At 43.0% G+C, this 17,968-nt stretch overlaps 1 protein-coding gene across 4 annotated transcripts in view; it reads left to right on the forward strand.

Moving 5' to 3' along the window:
- Nucleotides 1–17,904, forward strand: part of srpk1b (SRSF protein kinase 1b) — a 47,534-nt gene extending 29,630 nt beyond the window's left edge. For 3 of the 4 annotated variants that reach the window (XM_072665398.1, XM_072665397.1, XM_072665396.1), the window contains 14 exons: nt 1,592–1,710; nt 2,186–2,294; nt 3,094–3,181; nt 3,447–3,534; nt 4,652–4,758; nt 4,871–5,036; nt 7,310–7,335; nt 8,444–8,660; nt 9,474–9,935; nt 10,872–10,972; nt 11,795–11,902; nt 13,025–13,094; nt 14,378–14,470; nt 15,471–17,904. In XM_072665398.1, coding sequence (XP_072521499.1) covers nt 1,592–1,710; nt 2,186–2,294; nt 3,094–3,181; nt 3,447–3,534; nt 4,652–4,758; nt 4,871–5,036; nt 7,310–7,335; nt 8,444–8,660; nt 9,474–9,935; nt 10,872–10,972; nt 11,795–11,902; nt 13,025–13,094; nt 14,378–14,470; nt 15,471–15,655 — 1,939 coding nt within the window. In that variant the 3' untranslated portion in view covers nt 15,656–17,904. The remainder of the gene's footprint in view (nt 1–1,591; nt 1,711–2,185; nt 2,295–3,093; nt 3,182–3,446; nt 3,535–4,651; nt 4,759–4,870; nt 5,037–7,309; nt 7,336–8,443; nt 8,661–9,473; nt 9,936–10,871; nt 10,973–11,794; nt 11,903–13,024; nt 13,095–14,377; nt 14,471–15,470) is intronic. The other variant, XM_072665399.1, reaches the window with a different exon arrangement.
- Nucleotides 17,905–17,968: the final 64 nt, after the last annotated feature.

Consider the following 17,968-nt stretch of genomic DNA (forward strand, 5'->3'; position numbering starts at 1 on the left):
GCCCACCAGCATCACACTGAAGTGACGTGAGGAGAGACAGACAGAGCGACAGAGACAGACAGAGCGACAGACAGAGACAGACAGACAGAGCGAGAGACAGACAAACAGACAGAGCGAGAGAGAGCAAGAGAGAGACCGAGCGAGAGAGAGAGAGAGAGAGAGAGAGACAGACAGACAGAGAGAGAGAGAGAGAGAGAGAGACACAGACAGAGAGAGAGAGAGAGAGACACAGACAGAGAGAGAGAGACAGACAGAAAGAGAGAGAGAGAGAGCGCGAGACGCAGAGAGCGCGAGACACAGACAGAGAACGAGAGACGGACAGGGCTAGAGGGACAGACACACAGACAGAGATCTACCCACCTGGAGTAACAATTAGCAAGGCTAATTGTGCTCCCTCAGACTCTGGCTGCTGATTGCAGGCAGCATGACCCAAGCATTGAACCGGCGGGTCCTCAGGTCCTAGTGGCTGGACCTCTAGTAGCTCTAGTAACTTGTTTTTAAGCTTAGTATTTTTCTTGAATGCTGCTGCAGCAGTGCCGTCCTGTGCTTGCATTTGTTCATTTCTTTTGGAATTTTGCTATGGAGCTGTTCCGATATGTGCCCCTGAAAACCTCCCTCACTGCTACCCTCTGTGTTCCCTTCTCCAGCAAATATCCAGCTGGATTGATGTAAAAGTCACATGATTTCCTGTCTGGCTGTTCAGACCGAGTAGCATTAACACATCTCAGTACCACTTATGAAAAGTGGCCAAATGGGAATTAAAGATGTCAGATTTAGTATACACTGCCACACAGAGAACACATCTGTGTCGGCTAACACATTCGATTTGGCCCACTTTCACCTGCTGTTTGAACAGCTTGCCATATTACATTAAATAGTATATGTATATGTATTTATATTTATGTAATTTCTGTATTAAACTGTTAAAATTGTGGATTGTTGGGGGATGTGAACAGCTATTTCTGATTATGATCTGTTGCGAAATGATGAAAATATCACGCTCAATGCTTTCCAACAAGTATATGTAGCTGTCCAGTTTTTAAACAAGTGGACGTTGCTTTAAAATGCTGCTGTTTTGTGCGTGAGTTCCAGTTCTGGAGTTTCTCCAGCAAGGAACTCACACAAGTCGCTGTATAAATTTTTCTGTGACATCCAGAAAACACTAGTGACACCTTTTATAGGGTGTAGATTTTAAATAAGGTTGGGCGTTTCGGCCAGAAAATAACCGTCGGTGATGTTTCCCTCATGTTTTGGTGTGGAGGAACAACTGCAGATAGGTCAGGTCACCCTTCTCCCCTTTTTGTAAAGTGCCACTGTGTTCTACAGCTGCTGTTGTGTTGGTCTAAGCAATGTTCTAATGTGTTGAAACACGACCCATGTTGAAACCCTCTAATCAGCAATTCCTCAAGTAGCGATTGACCTCAAGGTTCTGCTCTGTTCCCTGAAGAACAGTCTGCTTCCAGGACACCAGACAAAGAGATGCTCCTGGCACACAGAACTGACCTAATTTCCAATGTGTCGCTGTTGTAACAGAGCCCTGATTTCGAGGGTTGTGACTGTGTGCTGATGATAAGTGCTCTCCACCCTGCAGGCCCGAGCCCCACCCGCGGGGAGCCGCACAAGCACCCGACTCCGCTCTGCAGGAGCAAGAGGAGGAGATCCTAGGATCTGATGATGAGGAGCAAGAGGACCCCAACGACTACTGCAAGGGTAAGAGCCAAGCCGTGACCAACTGTATGCTGAAGACGCTCTGTGATCTTGCCTGATGGGAACAGTTTTCTGTATTGTACTGAATTTAAGAATTAATAGATTGCCTGAAAATTTATCTTAATTTATCTTATTGATAATTCTGAATTGTGAAAAGTTCGTCAAATAGCAGTTGATGGCTGAAGGCTCTTCAGGTTCCTGAACAGTTTATATTGTGTAATTTCCATTTATTCCCTTAAATTATAGTTGAAGGTCTACACTTCAGTCACATCTTGATTGCTTTATTTCAAATCCATTGTGGTGCTGTACAGAGGCACAATCACAAATATTGTCATTGTCCAAATACTTATGGACCCAACTATAAGTAGGGTGGGCCTTTTTTGGATAAAAAAAGAGAAAAAAGTGAGCTTGGAACAGATTTACTTTGAAAAAAGATGAAATATGAAACTCAGTCCTTTGCTTCTCTGGTCCTACACAGGTGGTTATCACCACGTGAAGATTGGTGACCTGTTCAACGGCCGTTATCATGTGATCCGCAAACTGGGCTGGGGTCATTTCTCCACCGTGTGGCTGGCATGGGACATCCAGTGAGTTCTGATTCTCATATGTTGTCATTTTTTGAGTGGCAGGGTGTTCACGGTCGCTACTGTCCCACCCCTCCCACACAGTTCTGAAGAGGCAGCAGGTCTGAATATTTATCTACCATTAAATTATATTAATCCATATTTTGTCTTTCTCACACAAAAACATTGTTTTCATTTTTGTCATTTTTCACTTTTCTGACTTTTAATCTGGCAGTTCTTTACATTTTATGTCCTAGTTTCCTGATGATGAATGGACCAATAGAAATGCTTCAAGGTTACTTGCATTAACGTCCATTGTAAATTAAAGTGGACACTTCCTTCTGCTCTAAAGTTGCCCCATTTCGGATATACATTATGTGTCCAAATGTTTGTGGACACCCCTTCTAATTAATGCATTCAGCTACTTTTAAGTAGCACCTATTGCTGACATAGATGTGCAAATGTGCATACACACCTACACACACAGCTTGTCTAGTCACTGTAGAGAAGTACTGCCAATAGAATAGGGCTCTCTGGAGCAGATGTTCATAAACCTATCGGCACTGTGTCTAATGTCAGGCAGACAGTTACTCCAACAGAACAACTCCTATGATTTTGGAAGAAACATTGAATGAGTAGGTGTCCCAATACTTTTGTCCATATGTATGAGGGGGGTTTTTTTCTAGTAAAAAACATTGACCAGGGCTTTAAAGATGCTTGTGGTTGATATACATAAGTACCCTTGAATGTCTGTAAACGACTGTAAAAGATCTAATGTAATCTGTAAAAATTCTCATTGAACAGTGTGTTTTGTTTATTGTAGAGGAAAGCGCTTCGTTGCCATGAAGGTGGTGAAGAGTGCGGAGCACTACACTGAAACGGCGCTGGACGAGATCAAGCTGCTGCGTGCGGTGAGCTACCACTGACACTGCTGCTGCCATGGTGACCGGCGCGATGAATCATCACATTAGCGCCGCTCACGCCAGCTGATTTCCAGAGTATTTCATTCTGTAGTTTAAGCTTAATGAAATTTCGTCGTTTTTTTCCCCCCCTGTTTCCGGAGGGTGAACAGGAAAGCTCTTAGAGTTTGTGTTGTACAGAAAATTGTGTTTAAAACTTTTGTACCCCAAAGCTATCTGAAAGGTCTGGAACATGCTTTCTGCCTGGCTGCTTTAGGTGCGAAACTCGGACCCTAACGACCCCAGCCGAGAGAAGGTGGTGCAGTTGCTGGACGACTTCAAGATTTCAGGCGTCAATGGCACTCGTATCTTTTTGATTGTGGGCATCAGTGAAAGCGGGGCTGTCTGTATTGATTATAGTGTATATTGAGGTGTAGATGCTGTTTAGTCCAGGACAAGCCTTAATCCCTGTCCAAGAAACCAACCCCATAATTTACTATTTGGACAAAAATACGCAGGTTAAACAAAGATGCATATATATTAGGATTGGGGGACATTACAGTAATACTGTATACCATGGTATTTAAATATACTGGTGTGTCATTTGTACTGTGTCTATCTAGTTCACAGCCAAATATGCTCAGAGAGCCACGAGTTGGGGGCGCTGCTGGTGCTCACTGATTCTTGAGGTCACGGTGATTTAGCGATGATGTGTTCTACTAAAAGAGAAAGCAAGCAAACCTAGATTAACTAATTAGCCACAAAATGTGTCTGAAAACAGTGGAAAGCACTCAGAAGACCGTTCATTCGGCTCTGTGCTCTCAAATTTGAGGCTTATCCTCTAATCCTGTGTGATTTGAGCCTCAGTTAGCTGGAACATGGGTCTGTGCTGTGGTGTTTAGCCTGCTAACTAACTTGGCTAAGCCTAGATAGATGGTCTGTAGCTGCTCTGGGCTGTCGGATACTTGGTGGACCTGTAGCCGAGCGAGTTATGCGAAGGCTAGTTTAGCGGAAGGGCTACAGATCCAAAACCATGGGGAAAAAACCTGTCCTTACAGCAGTCGCTCGATCTTTAGTCACCACTCGTTCCCTGCTTATGTGCATGTATGTCACATTCTGTTTCTTACTCTATGAGGCATCAGTAGGAGAACTGCTGTAATCGTGGCGGCCCTAATAATTAAAATATGGTAAAGTTACTCTGGTCTAGGATCAGTCTGTGGGTATGTTAAATATGCTTTATGTAACATCTGCTTACCCAAGGCTCTGCTGCTGCAACAGTCTGCTGAAATCTACCCGATTCCTCTCCCCACAGCTATTGTACCAGGCAGAGCGCCCAGACACTTTGCTCTTTAATGCTGGAAGAGCTTTTAATGAGCCAGCTTTGTCAGTTAATAGGAAGCGGGTTGAGATCCCCCTTTCTAGGGGTCTCTACTTCTCTCTGCTGTTTTCTTTGTGCATGACCTTGACCGTGAGCGTCGTCAGATGTGTGCATGGTGTTCGAGGTGCTCGGCCACCACCTGCTCAAGTGGATCATCAAGTCTAACTACCAGGGTTTGCCTTTGCCTTGTGTCAAAAGCATCATTCGGCAGGTGAAGCACCTTTGATCCGTCACACTATGAAACATGCACTTAATTACCATCAAATTGTAGGATATAAGGAAAGATGGGGCTTCATATAATCACACAGAATTGTCTCCCCTAGGTTTTGCAGGGTCTGGACTACCTCCACACCAAGTGTAAGATCATCCACACAGACATAAAGCCAGAAAATATCTTAATGAACGTCAATGACTCATACATCAGGAGGCTGGCGGCCGAGGCCACAGAGTGGCAGAAGTCTGGAGCTCCTCCTCCCTCCGGCTCTGCAGGTGAGTCACTCTCAGGTCAGATGGATGGAAAATTGGAGCTGCGTCAAAGCGCCTGTACTGTACGTGCCAAAAGTGCCCAACCTTGCTGTAGGAAATGTAATGCCCTGCAGCGTTTGGCTCGAGCCATAATTGAACACCTCTGTCTCAGCAAGTTAAGATTACAGTTCAGTCTGATGTCATTTGCATTTTGTGCATTTTGGTACATCTGCAAGAGCGCGGTTTGGGGATCTCTGGCTTGTTTAACTCCAACTTTACTTCCAAGTCTTCTGGCTGCCTATGGATGCCGCACTAGTAGATACACATGTATCGGAGGAGACTTGCTAATCCTAACCCTCCCTCTGTTAGGGGAATTCCTGATGATTGGGGAGTTTACATGAACAGGGATTGTGTAATTGGCCTTCCAAAATCGGGTAAAATGAGTAATTATTAAAAAATATATAAATAAATAAATAATACATGTTAAAAAATGATTAAATGTACATAAGCATTGTGATTATGCATGTCCTCTTCATGGTTAAGCTCAGTATTTTTTGTGTTTATCATCCAGTATCTGGTGTAATTAATCAGTGCTTGATTAATTGAAATCAGGTGTGCTGCTGGTAGACTTGGGGTCTGTGCTCACTGAAAATGGAGCTTTTCTAAAACACTGTCCAAAGTGGAGATTTTTGAGGCCGCGTGGACTGGGAAACAAAGCTGATTCCATAAAAATGCTGACATCACAACACGTGCATGTTTTTTGGCTGAATCTCAAATACCTCCTTACTCAGTATAAAGTGCACTACACTATAGTCATGACACTACAGTGTCTGCATGCAGAAAGCACTCGATGTTACAAATGTATAAATGTAGATGGTGTACACTGAAATAGTAGTCTGTAATTAGTCTGGGATTAAGCCTCAGTGTTCTCTTTTTTCTTCATGGTGTTTTGAAGTTTCTCTTTATGAGGCACTATCACCCCATACAGGGCTAGCATTCTCATGCAAGCGCTTTTGTCTCTGTGTGGATAAAAATATTGTCAAAAATGGAGGGAAACCTTAAGTGACTATTAAGGGCCGTCAAATCAATCTCTAAATACTCAAAACTCAATACTTTTTCTTATTTACTTTTCTTCTTATTATTACTTTTTAACTGCATTACTGTCTGTTTGGATTTAATGTTCTATGGTGTTAGTAGAAGCAGAAATGCACTAATTGCCCAGACTAATGGTTTTAAACAGTTTGCTTAGGTGCCTAAGGCTTTTTCACAGTACTGTATATTCTTGGCTTTTAATGCTGAATGTGGGCCAAATTATAGACCTCCTGGGTCTACCCATATTCTACGAAAATCCTTTTATTCACAACATATTCATATTTTCTTGCTGAATAATAATAGGACTAGGACTGTCACGCTTTTAACCCTTAGACACAGAAAAGCTCATCACACACTAAGGTGTATTATTTAGTAACTACATGGACTAAAATAATAACTACACACTGCTGGGACTATCCTTTGATAGCAGATGTTTGTAATAACACTTTCAACCCGCTGGCAGACCCTAGGCTGTTTTAAAGGGGTTAAGCTTTCACAGTGCATCCAACATGATATATATATATATATATATATATATATATATATATATATATATATATATATATACACAGTGATTGAAACCACAGTTCTGTGCAGTTACACATGCTCCAATTCCACATGCTGATCCATTTTACTGTGCCCAGGATGGACTTGCATGCTCATGGGGGTAAATGTTAATTTTGTGCAGATCTGATTAATGCATCATCCAGCAGTCCATGCATTAAGCTGAATGATCTGAGGAACCTGAGTGCGTGTGGTTGTTTACAGGATGTCAAGAAGTGAGACAGTGCAAGCTGATGAGGTGAAATCAGCTCCACACAGGGCAAACATTTCAAAATAATTTGTCTTGAAACAGCAGGACAAACAGGAAGTATTAAATCATGTCTGAGTGATTCAGTGGAGAACGGCATCAAAACACTTTCAATTATGCAATGTTAAAGCTGGTGCGCATCTTATAAACGGAGCTGTGAGTCACTTGGTTGGCTTTAAAAATAAACCCGTCCCCCAGACAAACGCATGATGATGAATTCCCATGGTCTAAAGCTCCATGGAGGGCCTCGGTGGAACTGCCTTTGAAGTTTGCCAAGGCTGCCTCCCTACATGTTAATCAGTATGGCAGCGTGGCGTTTCCTGTGTTTTTGGGGTTTTTTCTTGTCAACATTAAACTGATTGTAAGTGTGTTTGTCTTCCCTCTTGTTTTGCAGTAAGCACAGCTCCAGCCCCCAAACAGGTAAGAGTTGTCGATCATCCATTCACTCATTCGAGCGGTAAGGATGAACAGTGACGTCTGAGCTATATTGGTTTTTTTCCAGTAGGTAGTTAATGTGCTTAATATACTCCAGAAATGCAGAACTGGCGTTTCCGTAAGCATCTCTGCACAATCATGATTCTTTGAGCAGTGGAAGCTCAATGGTTAGTACACTGCTTTTGGTCCCATAAGGCCCTTAACTCTCTCTGCTCGCTGGGCACCACAGCAAAGGCTACCTACTGCTCCGGGCCTGTGTGCTCACTAGGGTTGCAACAGTATGGGATTTTTTTCCACGGTATGATAAGTCTTGTAAAATATGATATTGAAGTATACAAGATTTCACAGTTCTTTTTTTTGTTATTATTATTATGAGTAATTATTATTATTATTATTATTATTAATAATAATAATAATGATAATAACCATAATATCATTAACAATGATCTTTAAATAAATGAAAACAAAGTTGTTTAATGGTGCGTTAAATATATAATGCACATAAAATTTACTACAACTATTTTCTGTCCAGGTAGGGATTATTTTCTATAATACTGATGTGTGTGTGTGTGTAAGGGTAAAGGTGCACGTATTTGTCACTGTACAGTGTACACAAATGTGTCCTCCGCATTTAACCCATCTGGTAGTGAACACGCACTCACACACACACATGTGTTAGGGATAGTGAGTATACACACACACCCAGAGCGGTGGGCAGCCAACTCCAGCGCCCGGGGAGCAGAGAGGGTAAAGGGCCTTGCTCAAGGGCCCAACAGCTTGCCGAGCCTGGGAATCGAACCCACAACCCTGTTATCGATATCCCGGCGCTCTAACCGCTGAGCCACCACTGTCCACCCCTGTGTGTGTGCGTGCGTGCATGCGTGCGTGTGCACTCACCACGCAGAAGGGTTAATGTCTTATACCTTTGCAACCCTAGTGCTCAGCTCTGTAACTAAAGGAAAAAAATGAAAACAGGTACAAAATACTAAAGTATCTGACATCTGTCTTGACTTTAAGAATAAGCCTGGCTTGATCGTGTGCTACACATTTGACAGAAATGGTTTGACTGAATGTTGCTTTGTCCTTCTTTCAGATGGCGAAGATGTCGAAGAACAAGAAGAAAAGGCTGAAGAAGAAGCAGAAGCGTCAAGCCGAGCTGCTGGAGAAACGCATCCTGGACATTGAGGGACTGGAGAAAGGGAATGAAGGGGGTGAAGATGAGGAGGACGAAGAAGCAGAAACCCCAGACAGCACTCCATCAGTTCCTAACAGTCACACACTGCAGGAAATTGCAGCAGAGGCCACTCTGGGTGAGTGCGTCCTGAGGGATAGGGGGTAAGGGGGGGGGGCGGAGATGTGAGACGTCAAATGAAAGTTCAGATAGGAAATAAATATTTTATGGGTTCATTCTGGTTAGAAAATCTTTGCAGACTGAATGACACAGCAGTGACATCATGAGACGTCTCACTGAGTTAGTAAAAATAGCCCATCACCCTCACTGCTGGACTGGCTCTGAATGAAGTTCAGCTGCAAACTCATTCAGTTTGATTCAGTTGATGCTGCAAGAACGTGTGACTCACCGGTGGCATTATAATGGCTCTGAACAAAACTCTGACTCATTCTGCATGCTCATGTTAGGAACTATCATATACTTAACTTCCAATTTCCCTAAGTGATTGTTAGGTGTCACAGATTCTTTAGTTCTGCACAAGATGTGTGCGTACATGAACCAGAAAATACCAGGCAGACCAAATTGAGCAAAAATAAGCAGAACAGCACGATAAAATGTGGACTTTATAAGTCGTGTGTCATTCTGTAGTCTGCACCATGCATATCATTGTATGTCAAAAATAGCAATTTTACTTTATATATTATTCTGAGGCATTTTTGAACATTTATTTTGGTCCATTCATCATGAAATCTTGACAAAATCTAAACAATAAGCCAATTCAAATTTTGTCAGTAAATCAAAATTGTCAAAAATGGAGATGCATGCTTTTTGCAAGACAATTCTAGAGCATAGAGTTAATGTGTTTTTAAAGGCTAAAATACAAGATAAGATTCCAAGCAAATACCAAAGTAATGAAGCTATATCACCTTCTTGCCTCCTCCCCCCCACCCAGACTGTGTTCCGGACAGCTGGTCTCAGCATAGAGAATGCGCCGTGGACGGGAACTGTAATGGTCACAGCCGAGGCCCAGAGGACGCAAAGGTCGCTGACCTTCAGCAGGAGGCGAAGGACGACACCCCAGTCAATCCTTACGACAGTGGCACAGAGGGCTCCGACTCACAGCCTATTAACCCTTACCCAGCATGCAACGGCACGGCGCAGAGCGAGCTCAGCCACCCGTCCCCCGTCGCTGAGGGTAATGGACCTTTGCTTTGTGGCATTCTTGAGTCGCAGGGCCCTAGGGTGCAGCAGACACAGGAGAGCGGGGACCAAGAGGTCAAACTTAACGGCTCTGAGTGTGTAAATGGGCAGGAAGGCCCTACCACGCAGGAGGTTGCCAAAAAGGACACAGCCTCTACATCGGAGGTGGACCCCAGCTTGCCGGGAGGCCCAGAACTGGAGAGTTTGAAGGACGGTCAGTGAAGTGGCCCAGTGGAGGAATCCCTCACCTTGCCCCTTTGTGCTCCTTACTAACCTCCAACTATCTCTCTCACGCTCTCTCTCGCTCGCTCTCTCTCTATCTTTCTTTCTTTTTCTTTGGCTCTCCCTCTTTGTTTTAACCTGTAGAGAGAACGTCCAGCTTTTCTAACTGTTGTTGGGTCGTGTGGGATTTCTAACACACCTATGATTGCACATTCCTGTTTGTGATGTCTTGTCCTTTATTTTTTCTCCCCTCCAAGTTTTATTTGTCCCTTTTGTAGCGTGCTGGCAAATCTTCATAACCAAAGCTTTTCAGTTCTAGACATTTTTTGTTGATGGCAATGCATAAAAGATCACTGATCTGCTTGATAAGCGTTGACATAGCAGTCAATACTTGGATTGAATGCATCACTAATCGTCCAATTGAATCAGGATCAATATCTTTTACCTGGGAGTCCTAGGAATAGGATTAATTAGTGTCTCTGAGCTGCTTTGTTTATGCCTCCCCCAGAGATTAGCAACACACCCTGGTCCTGCTTAAAACAGAGCCAGAATTGGGGGGAAAAATGAGCCTGAAATCACACTGGACACAAGCTTCCCATATTAGTGCTTTGCTGGGGTAGGGTCTGGGCATGGTGTCCCATTTCTAAGATGCCAGACTGATGTTTCTGCAGCTACAGTCTCCAATTCCTCGAGGGCCGATGTGTCTGCTGGTTCACTACAGCGCTGTATTGATCCGAAAATTGATTGGCTCGAAACTCCCCCTCCAGACGTCCACATCAGACTTGCTGATTAAACGCCACGCCAGCAAACACATTAGCCCTTCTAGCTTCCTTCTATCCAGCAGCCTTGCTGGCAGTGTCTGTAGGGTAGCATTGATTCTAAAGTTATCCTGTCTCTTCCCTCCCCTCCTTTGCTTGTGTCCCTGCAGCTAAGCTTGCAGCGGGGAACCTGCTTGTCAACCCCCTGGAACCACTAAATGCTGACAAGATCCAGGTCAAAATCGCCGACCTGGGCAACGCCTGCTGGGTGGTGAGTAAGATCGTTTTCATTTCAGCAGTTTTTCTTCTGCTGAAGGATGTATTACTCCAGTTAGGGATGCACCGATATGTTATTTCTGGCCCAATGACTATAATTGATCATTAGCATCTTGTTGGGGGAGATACCGATAATATTAATCAGTCATTTTACTTTTTAAACATTTTAAAATAATCTGAAAATGTCCGGATCCATTTAGACATTTTTATGAGACACTACACATAACACAGTATTTAATATGTCTGTAATATGGGTGATGGAATTAGGTGAATATGCAAAAGTTTGGTCACCCCTGATTTTGGGCTCTCTGATTGTGTGGGCTCTCTGATGCTAGCCTGCTCTCGCTAGAAACACGCTAGTGCTAAGTGTTCAAGTGTTCAAGCTAACTGTTGAATTACATAGTACTAAATGTGTCTGTATTTTTTGCTGTAAACTGCAGTATTACGGTATGCAAGAAACATGGGCTAAACAGTGTGTACCATCATACTGTCAAGCACTAGTCATAGAATCTCACAAAAATCAGTTTTTCCATTGTTTTGAAATGGTAAAATATGGAAAATAATAAAGTAGATGTGATTAAAAACTTAAAGAACTGAGGAGCTGTTCCCAGTAACAGAAATAGTATGTTTATTTCTATAAAACGAAGAAAGTGGCGGATCCTTTCGGAGGGTGCTTTTACGTTGTGCACCCCTAGCTCCAGGTTGCTAATTCAGAGCTGGCGTGGCTCCAGTGCAGTCACTCCTGGACCTATCTAAATGTGTTTGTGGTTTTGTCTGAGGTATCCCCACACTCTCTCTTTCTCTCTACTTCATGCAGCACAAGCACTTCACAGATGATATTCAGACACGGCAGTATCGGTCCCTGGAGGTGCTGATTGGATCAGGTTATAGCACCCCGGCCGACATCTGGAGCACAGCATGCATGGTGAGCTCACACATATACGTGTACTCGCACAGTTACAGTGATCCAACATCCACTTGAATAGTTTGTTTTAGCCACAGTTTCAAACACAGTTGGTGTGTTCTGGTTAACATTTACTCAGCAGTGTTATTGTGTTGCACCCTCCTGTTCTGTTCTGCAGTGAGTAACTTCTGTCAGGCTTTGTTACACTTTAAAGCAAATACAAAAAAGGCTTAGTCATTTATACAAGTGGTACAAGTGTACTCTAAGAATAAAAATGGCACATATAGATAACAGCATCAATATACACTTGGTTGCCAGCTTGTTATATACACCTGCCTCCTACACACATTGTCTGTTATCAGCACACCCACCACACAGCAGATCTACACAGATCTACAGACTATATAAGGCCAAAATGCTTGAAAGTGTGACTGTGTGTCTGTTCTCCACAAGGCGGCTGTTGACCAGACTCTCTTGCTCTCTTGGCTCCTGCCCTACCCTGCCCTGCCCTGTCCTGCAATGCTCCGACTCAGCACTTTTTCCTTTAACAATAAGGGCAGAGGGAGCTAAACCTCCATCAGCATTTCAAACCCACCCTGAAACAATGGAATCCTACAAGCAGCATACGGTCACCTCAAGTAGGCCTTGATTTGGTGAAGGGCACGAGTCTGGACTGACCTTCAGTTCACTGCCTACCAGTATGGGAATGTGATGATTTTTGGATGGTGCTGGACACCCATACACACACTCCCTGGCTCAGTGTAGTACTATCACGATAGTAAACACCAGTAAACACCATCGCTGGCTGTCTGATCAGAAGTGGCTCAGAGCCTTAAAAGCTTATACCCAATCCATTAGAAATATAAGGACAATTTGTAGGTTGGCTTCAGCCCATCTGTTGCTATGCATAAGTAACCAATTCGAGGCAAATCACTGTAATGCTACCACCACCATGCTTAACAGTTGGTTCACTGTTCATGCGGGTCATTTTGGCCAAACACCTCTGGATTTGTCTCATCTGTTCACCTTTGCAGCAGATGTTTCTGGCAAAAATGGCAACTAGATGTGCATGCAACCGCCACCGTGATGTACATGTGAGCACCAAATCACACACTGTATAACTGGGAGTATATGTGTCCCCAGGCATTCGAGTTGGCGACGGGGGATTACCTGTTTGAACCACATTCTGGAGAGGATTACTCCAGGGACGAAGGTAATTTCTTTTCCTCCTCCATGTGGTCCGAGAACCTCAGCGTTTCTGTACATAAAAAGGTGCAGTGCAGTGCAGTCTCCTTCATTCACTGCAGCAGCAAATCCATAGTCTACAGGTCCTAATAATAAATCTCCAACCTCTGATTATCTTCTGCTAGGAAGACCCGTTCACATCCGGAGCACAGTAAGCACACTGTACTCCTTTGTCATCGCTGACCCAGTCCTGTCCTTATTACACATACAGCCTCACGGTGTTGGCTCTGTTGAACAGCCCCAAAGCTTTGATGCCCTCGTCGTCTGTCTGTGCTGTGTAATAGCCGGCGTCAGTAGCAGAGTGCTGTTAAATATTAAACCGCATTGTGCTCATTAATTAGCGCTTAGGTGAGAGTCATGCAAGTTTAATGGGAGCACTTGATGCACATGCTCTTCAACCACTCTGTTGCTTTTACACTGGTCATTAGTGCTGGGGCACACAGCAGTGAATAGATTTTTTACAGCTTGTTTTATTACAGACGAAGCACCACTGAATTATCTGATTATGTAATTTGGTGTTTGTATTTTGGATTAGCAAAAGACATCCATTGATTACATTATAGGTGCTATATATATATATATATAAATAAATAAAGAGAGAGAGAGAGAGTATCAGTCTTGCAAACACCTTGTTTCTCCAAAGTGGCAGCTTTACAGGAGGGGGGGGGGGAGATCATGATCACTAACAGGAAGTTAATAGGTGATGGCAAGTTAAAAGACACCGTATTTTGGAACGTTCAGCATCGCTGAATTAATAATCTTAAGTGGGTATAGGTTTTACATTGTTATAAGTACATATACATTGTTGCTGATGTGCAAAAGCCTTGTATCCCCTAAAGCAGAGCATAAACTAACAAATAACCCAGCATGAGTACATTTGATAATAATAATAAAATAAAAGTAATAATAAAAATTCCATATTTTGACACCCCTCTCTATTACCTAAAATATGGCAATACATCTGAACTTTCTGAGGGAATGTACACATTTTGTGATTGCCCAGAATTTTGCTCTTAATAGCAATGAAAATGATAACAGTTTCCATGCAAACCTTAAAAGGTGTTCTTAAATGCAAAAAATGTGAAGCATTATGGACCCTTTAATGTATGTTGTCCCGATAATGTAGGTTGTTCATTATCATAACTAAAAAAAATTCTGTTGGTTTAATTATTCTGATGTGATGAATGTCTCCTGTAGATTTCACCTTTTAATTCTCTCTCTCTCTCTCTCCCTCTTCGCTCTACTGTACAGATCATATCGCACTGATCATTGAGCTGTTGGGGAAAGTTCCTCGTAAACTCATCCTGAACGGAAAATATTCCAAGGAGTTCTTCACTAAGAAAGGTAAACCCTGTTAATGCTTATAACTGACTAACAGCTCTGATTACCTGGTTACCTTGTGTACCTGGTAAGTGTGTGTGGTGTGTTTGGCTACCGTGAGTTTTGTAGTTGAAGTTGAAATATTTAAAGTTAATGACAGCAGGGAGTACTGCTACTTTGAGATGGAGAGCCATTCTACCCACCTGGAGAGAACAAGGCCAGTTATGCTGTCTGAGACTCCTGGGCACAGATGGCTGTGGCAGCATTGGGAATCAAACCCAATGATGTGTCCAGCACTTAGACTGTTGCACCACTCAAAAGCCATCCTTGATACTAACAGTCGTACACACCAGGTCTGGCAGGCTTGTGAAATGTGTGGAGGTCCGATAAACAGATCTAACATCTGTTTATTTCTTTTTTCAAAGGATTCTTTATTTTTATTTGTTTCTATGTTTATTTAAAACATTCTGGGTGTACTGCTACGCCAGGAAATAGGGGGTCGTCATGCCCACCCGGAGAGAACAAAGCCAGTTATGCTTTCTAAGACTCCCGGGGCAATCAAAGCCATAGAAAGGTCCAGCACTGTTAGTATCAATGAGGGTTTCCAAGTGGTGCAACAGTCAGTCTTACGCTCCAGGTCTGGCAGGCTTTTGAAATGTGAGAAGGTCTAATAAAGCAGCTATTAATGAATTAATGAATTAATTAATAACATGCTCTCTGAAACCCAGCTACAGATGGCTGTAATCATTGGAAATCAAACCCAGTGATGAGGCCAGTGCTTAGACGGTTGTGCCACTTAGGAACCTGAATATTTTGTTTTATAAAGGAGTTATTTAACCTGATGACTTGCCTAAAATCATACTGCAACCACACAGGTTCTTCTTTTTCTACTCGACTCTGACCTTTCTGATTTATTGTTTTCTGTAGTGATAATCGTTATCCCATACTTTCTATGTTCTCATTACTTCCAGTGACCATAAATCCATATTAAAATGGATGCCCATATATGTGTCTCTCGCCCCAGGTGACCTGAGGCACATCACCAAGCTGAAGCCATGGGGGCTGCTGGACGTCTTGGTGGAGAAGTACGAGTGGCAGCGGGAGGAAGCTCAAAGCTTCGCCAGTTTTCTCCTGCCTATGCTGGACCTGATCCCAGAGAAGAGAGCCACCGCTGCTGAGTGCCTCCGCCACGCCTGGATCACCTCCTAGTGGCCGCAAGCCTCTAACACACACACACACACACAAGCAGGCACACACACACTTACACACTCACCGTGAAGACGGGGAAGCACTCTTGCAGCTCTTTCATAGGTACTAACAGTCTTACGTGCCGGGTCTGCAGATATGGTGGGCTGTTTGAAATGTTAGGAGGTCCAACGAAGCAGATCTAACGTCTATTTATTTCTCGTTTTTTTTCTGTTTTTCGTTCTTTTTTTTCTTTCTATTTTATATAACCTGCCTTTTCAGTCGCCTCTTTCTTTCTTCTCGATGCGCCAACAGTAAGTGTCCAGCCAGAAGATTGTCATTATGTGAAAGCCATAAAATCCATTTAAAGACATATTCCAGCATTTTTCTTGTAGCGTATCGTTGCTGTCACACAAAAAACTTATCTCCATTTAAATTTTTTTTTTTTACAGCAGACGAAACCTTTTTGGAGCATTTCTATTGGTCCATTTATCATAAAATTTGGACACAATGCAAAGAACAGCTGCCAGATTCGCATTTTATTCGTGAAAATAAAAAAAATGAGATACAAGGTTTTTTTGCTCAAAATCACAAAAAGAATTTTTTTTTTTTTTTTTAAGCACAAGTCTGAATCAATGGCTTTACTGTTCTTATACGAAATACAGAAAAATGCATCATGTCTGAAGTAATGGATCAAGTCCTGAAGATTCAGGTGTTTGAGGGGCTCAGAGTGGCTCAGTGATCTAATGCCCTATGCCGCTTTGCCGATAGATAGCACAATTTGCCAGGCTCTCTCCGGGTGGGTAGATGGCGCTCTTTCCCCTCAGCACTCTTAAAGCGACGTTGGCTGGCACAGGGGTCTGTTAGCTGGTGTGGTGGAGCTGGGGACCCGCTGCTTTCCTCTGAGCGTGTTGGCTGCCCGGTGGTGCTGCATCGGTGGCAGTTTAAAAAGAAGCGGTGGCTCACTTCACTTGTATAGTAAGTCCTTACCCTCCTCGTGTTGGGAGCCTTGCTAGTTCTAGGGGGTGTTATGAACAGGTGGGTTAATTAGCCGTACCAAATTGGGAGAAAAAGGGGAAAAAATGCTGGAATATTCCACACCTTTTTTTTTCTTTTCTTCTGCGCTGTAACTGCTCATCTTATGAGCAGACAGGCTGGACTGGCAGTATTAAAGGATGCAGGGATGCTGTGCTCTTTTTTCACCTCCCTTCGCATTCCAAGGCAGGTAGTATCAGAAATCAGAATGATAAAGAGCAACAGGGACAGCCCTGGCCATGACTGGACGTGTCTATGAGCTCTGAGGACGTGAACTGTTAGCTTATTGGACTCCTGGAAGAGCTGCTGATCAACTCAGTAAGAAGAAAACAAACCGTAAAGCATATTCACGGCCATATCAAACGCCTGGAATCTCCCAAGTGGTCATTTCCTATGAGAAGAGAAAAATGCCCTTTGCTTTAATGTACATTAACAGAACGAGATTTTATTCCATTTCATTTTGGGCCATTTCTGTTGGTTCAGATGTTCACACCATGTAAAGGGCAGCTGCCGTTTTCAGATAGTGTTAATAAGCCGTGTAAAAATGTAAAAGAGTTTTGATATGACCGGGTCGATCTCTTCAGTTGATTATTGGAAGTGTTTGGAAGTACGGTGGGGAAAACCAGTATAAATTTCATATCATTGTTAATAGTGAATCAGCATAATGTGGAAAACAGTGAACGTCTTCACCACAGCTGGTGTAGCATCTTGGATTTTTCACCGATCAGTTTCAGAAAATGTCTCGTTTTGTACATAATTGTACCAAAGAGTTGGCTCTCGCGCGCGCTCTCGCTCTCAATCTCTCACACAGTGTCGGTATTGTTCAGTTATAACAAACTCGCAGTTGCGTTTTCTGCCGAAGCTTTGCCGAATGGCTCTGGGGACAGTGTTTGAGTAACTCATACGAAGATGCCTTGAAATTTGCTTCTCGTACCGACGTTGGTTTATCGCGCTGATGTTGTTTGAAGCAGGATCAGTGCGTATGATCTTTTTTCTTTTTTTTTAATGTATAAATGAAGGTGGAGGGATTATAGAGGAATTTTACTGTGAAGGGTCCTGACCTCTGCTTGCTCTTTTGTAATAAAACACTTGGATCGTTGATCTTCATCGGTTTCCACAAGCACATCATCTGCTCCGCTTTCTCTCCTTTTTCAAAGCCGCTCTGCTTTTGATTGTTCACTGCTGAACTAAAGCCGTTTCTGTAGTTATTACAAATAAAGGTTTGGAAATCGCAAAAAGGCATTTTTGGTGCTGCTTCTTTATTATCCCCTATTATTATTATTATTATTATTATTATTAGCA

This window comes from Salminus brasiliensis, chromosome 21, assembly GCF_030463535.1.
Source record: "Salminus brasiliensis chromosome 21, fSalBra1.hap2, whole genome shotgun sequence".
Lineage (NCBI taxonomy): Eukaryota > Metazoa > Chordata > Actinopteri > Characiformes > Bryconidae > Salminus > Salminus brasiliensis.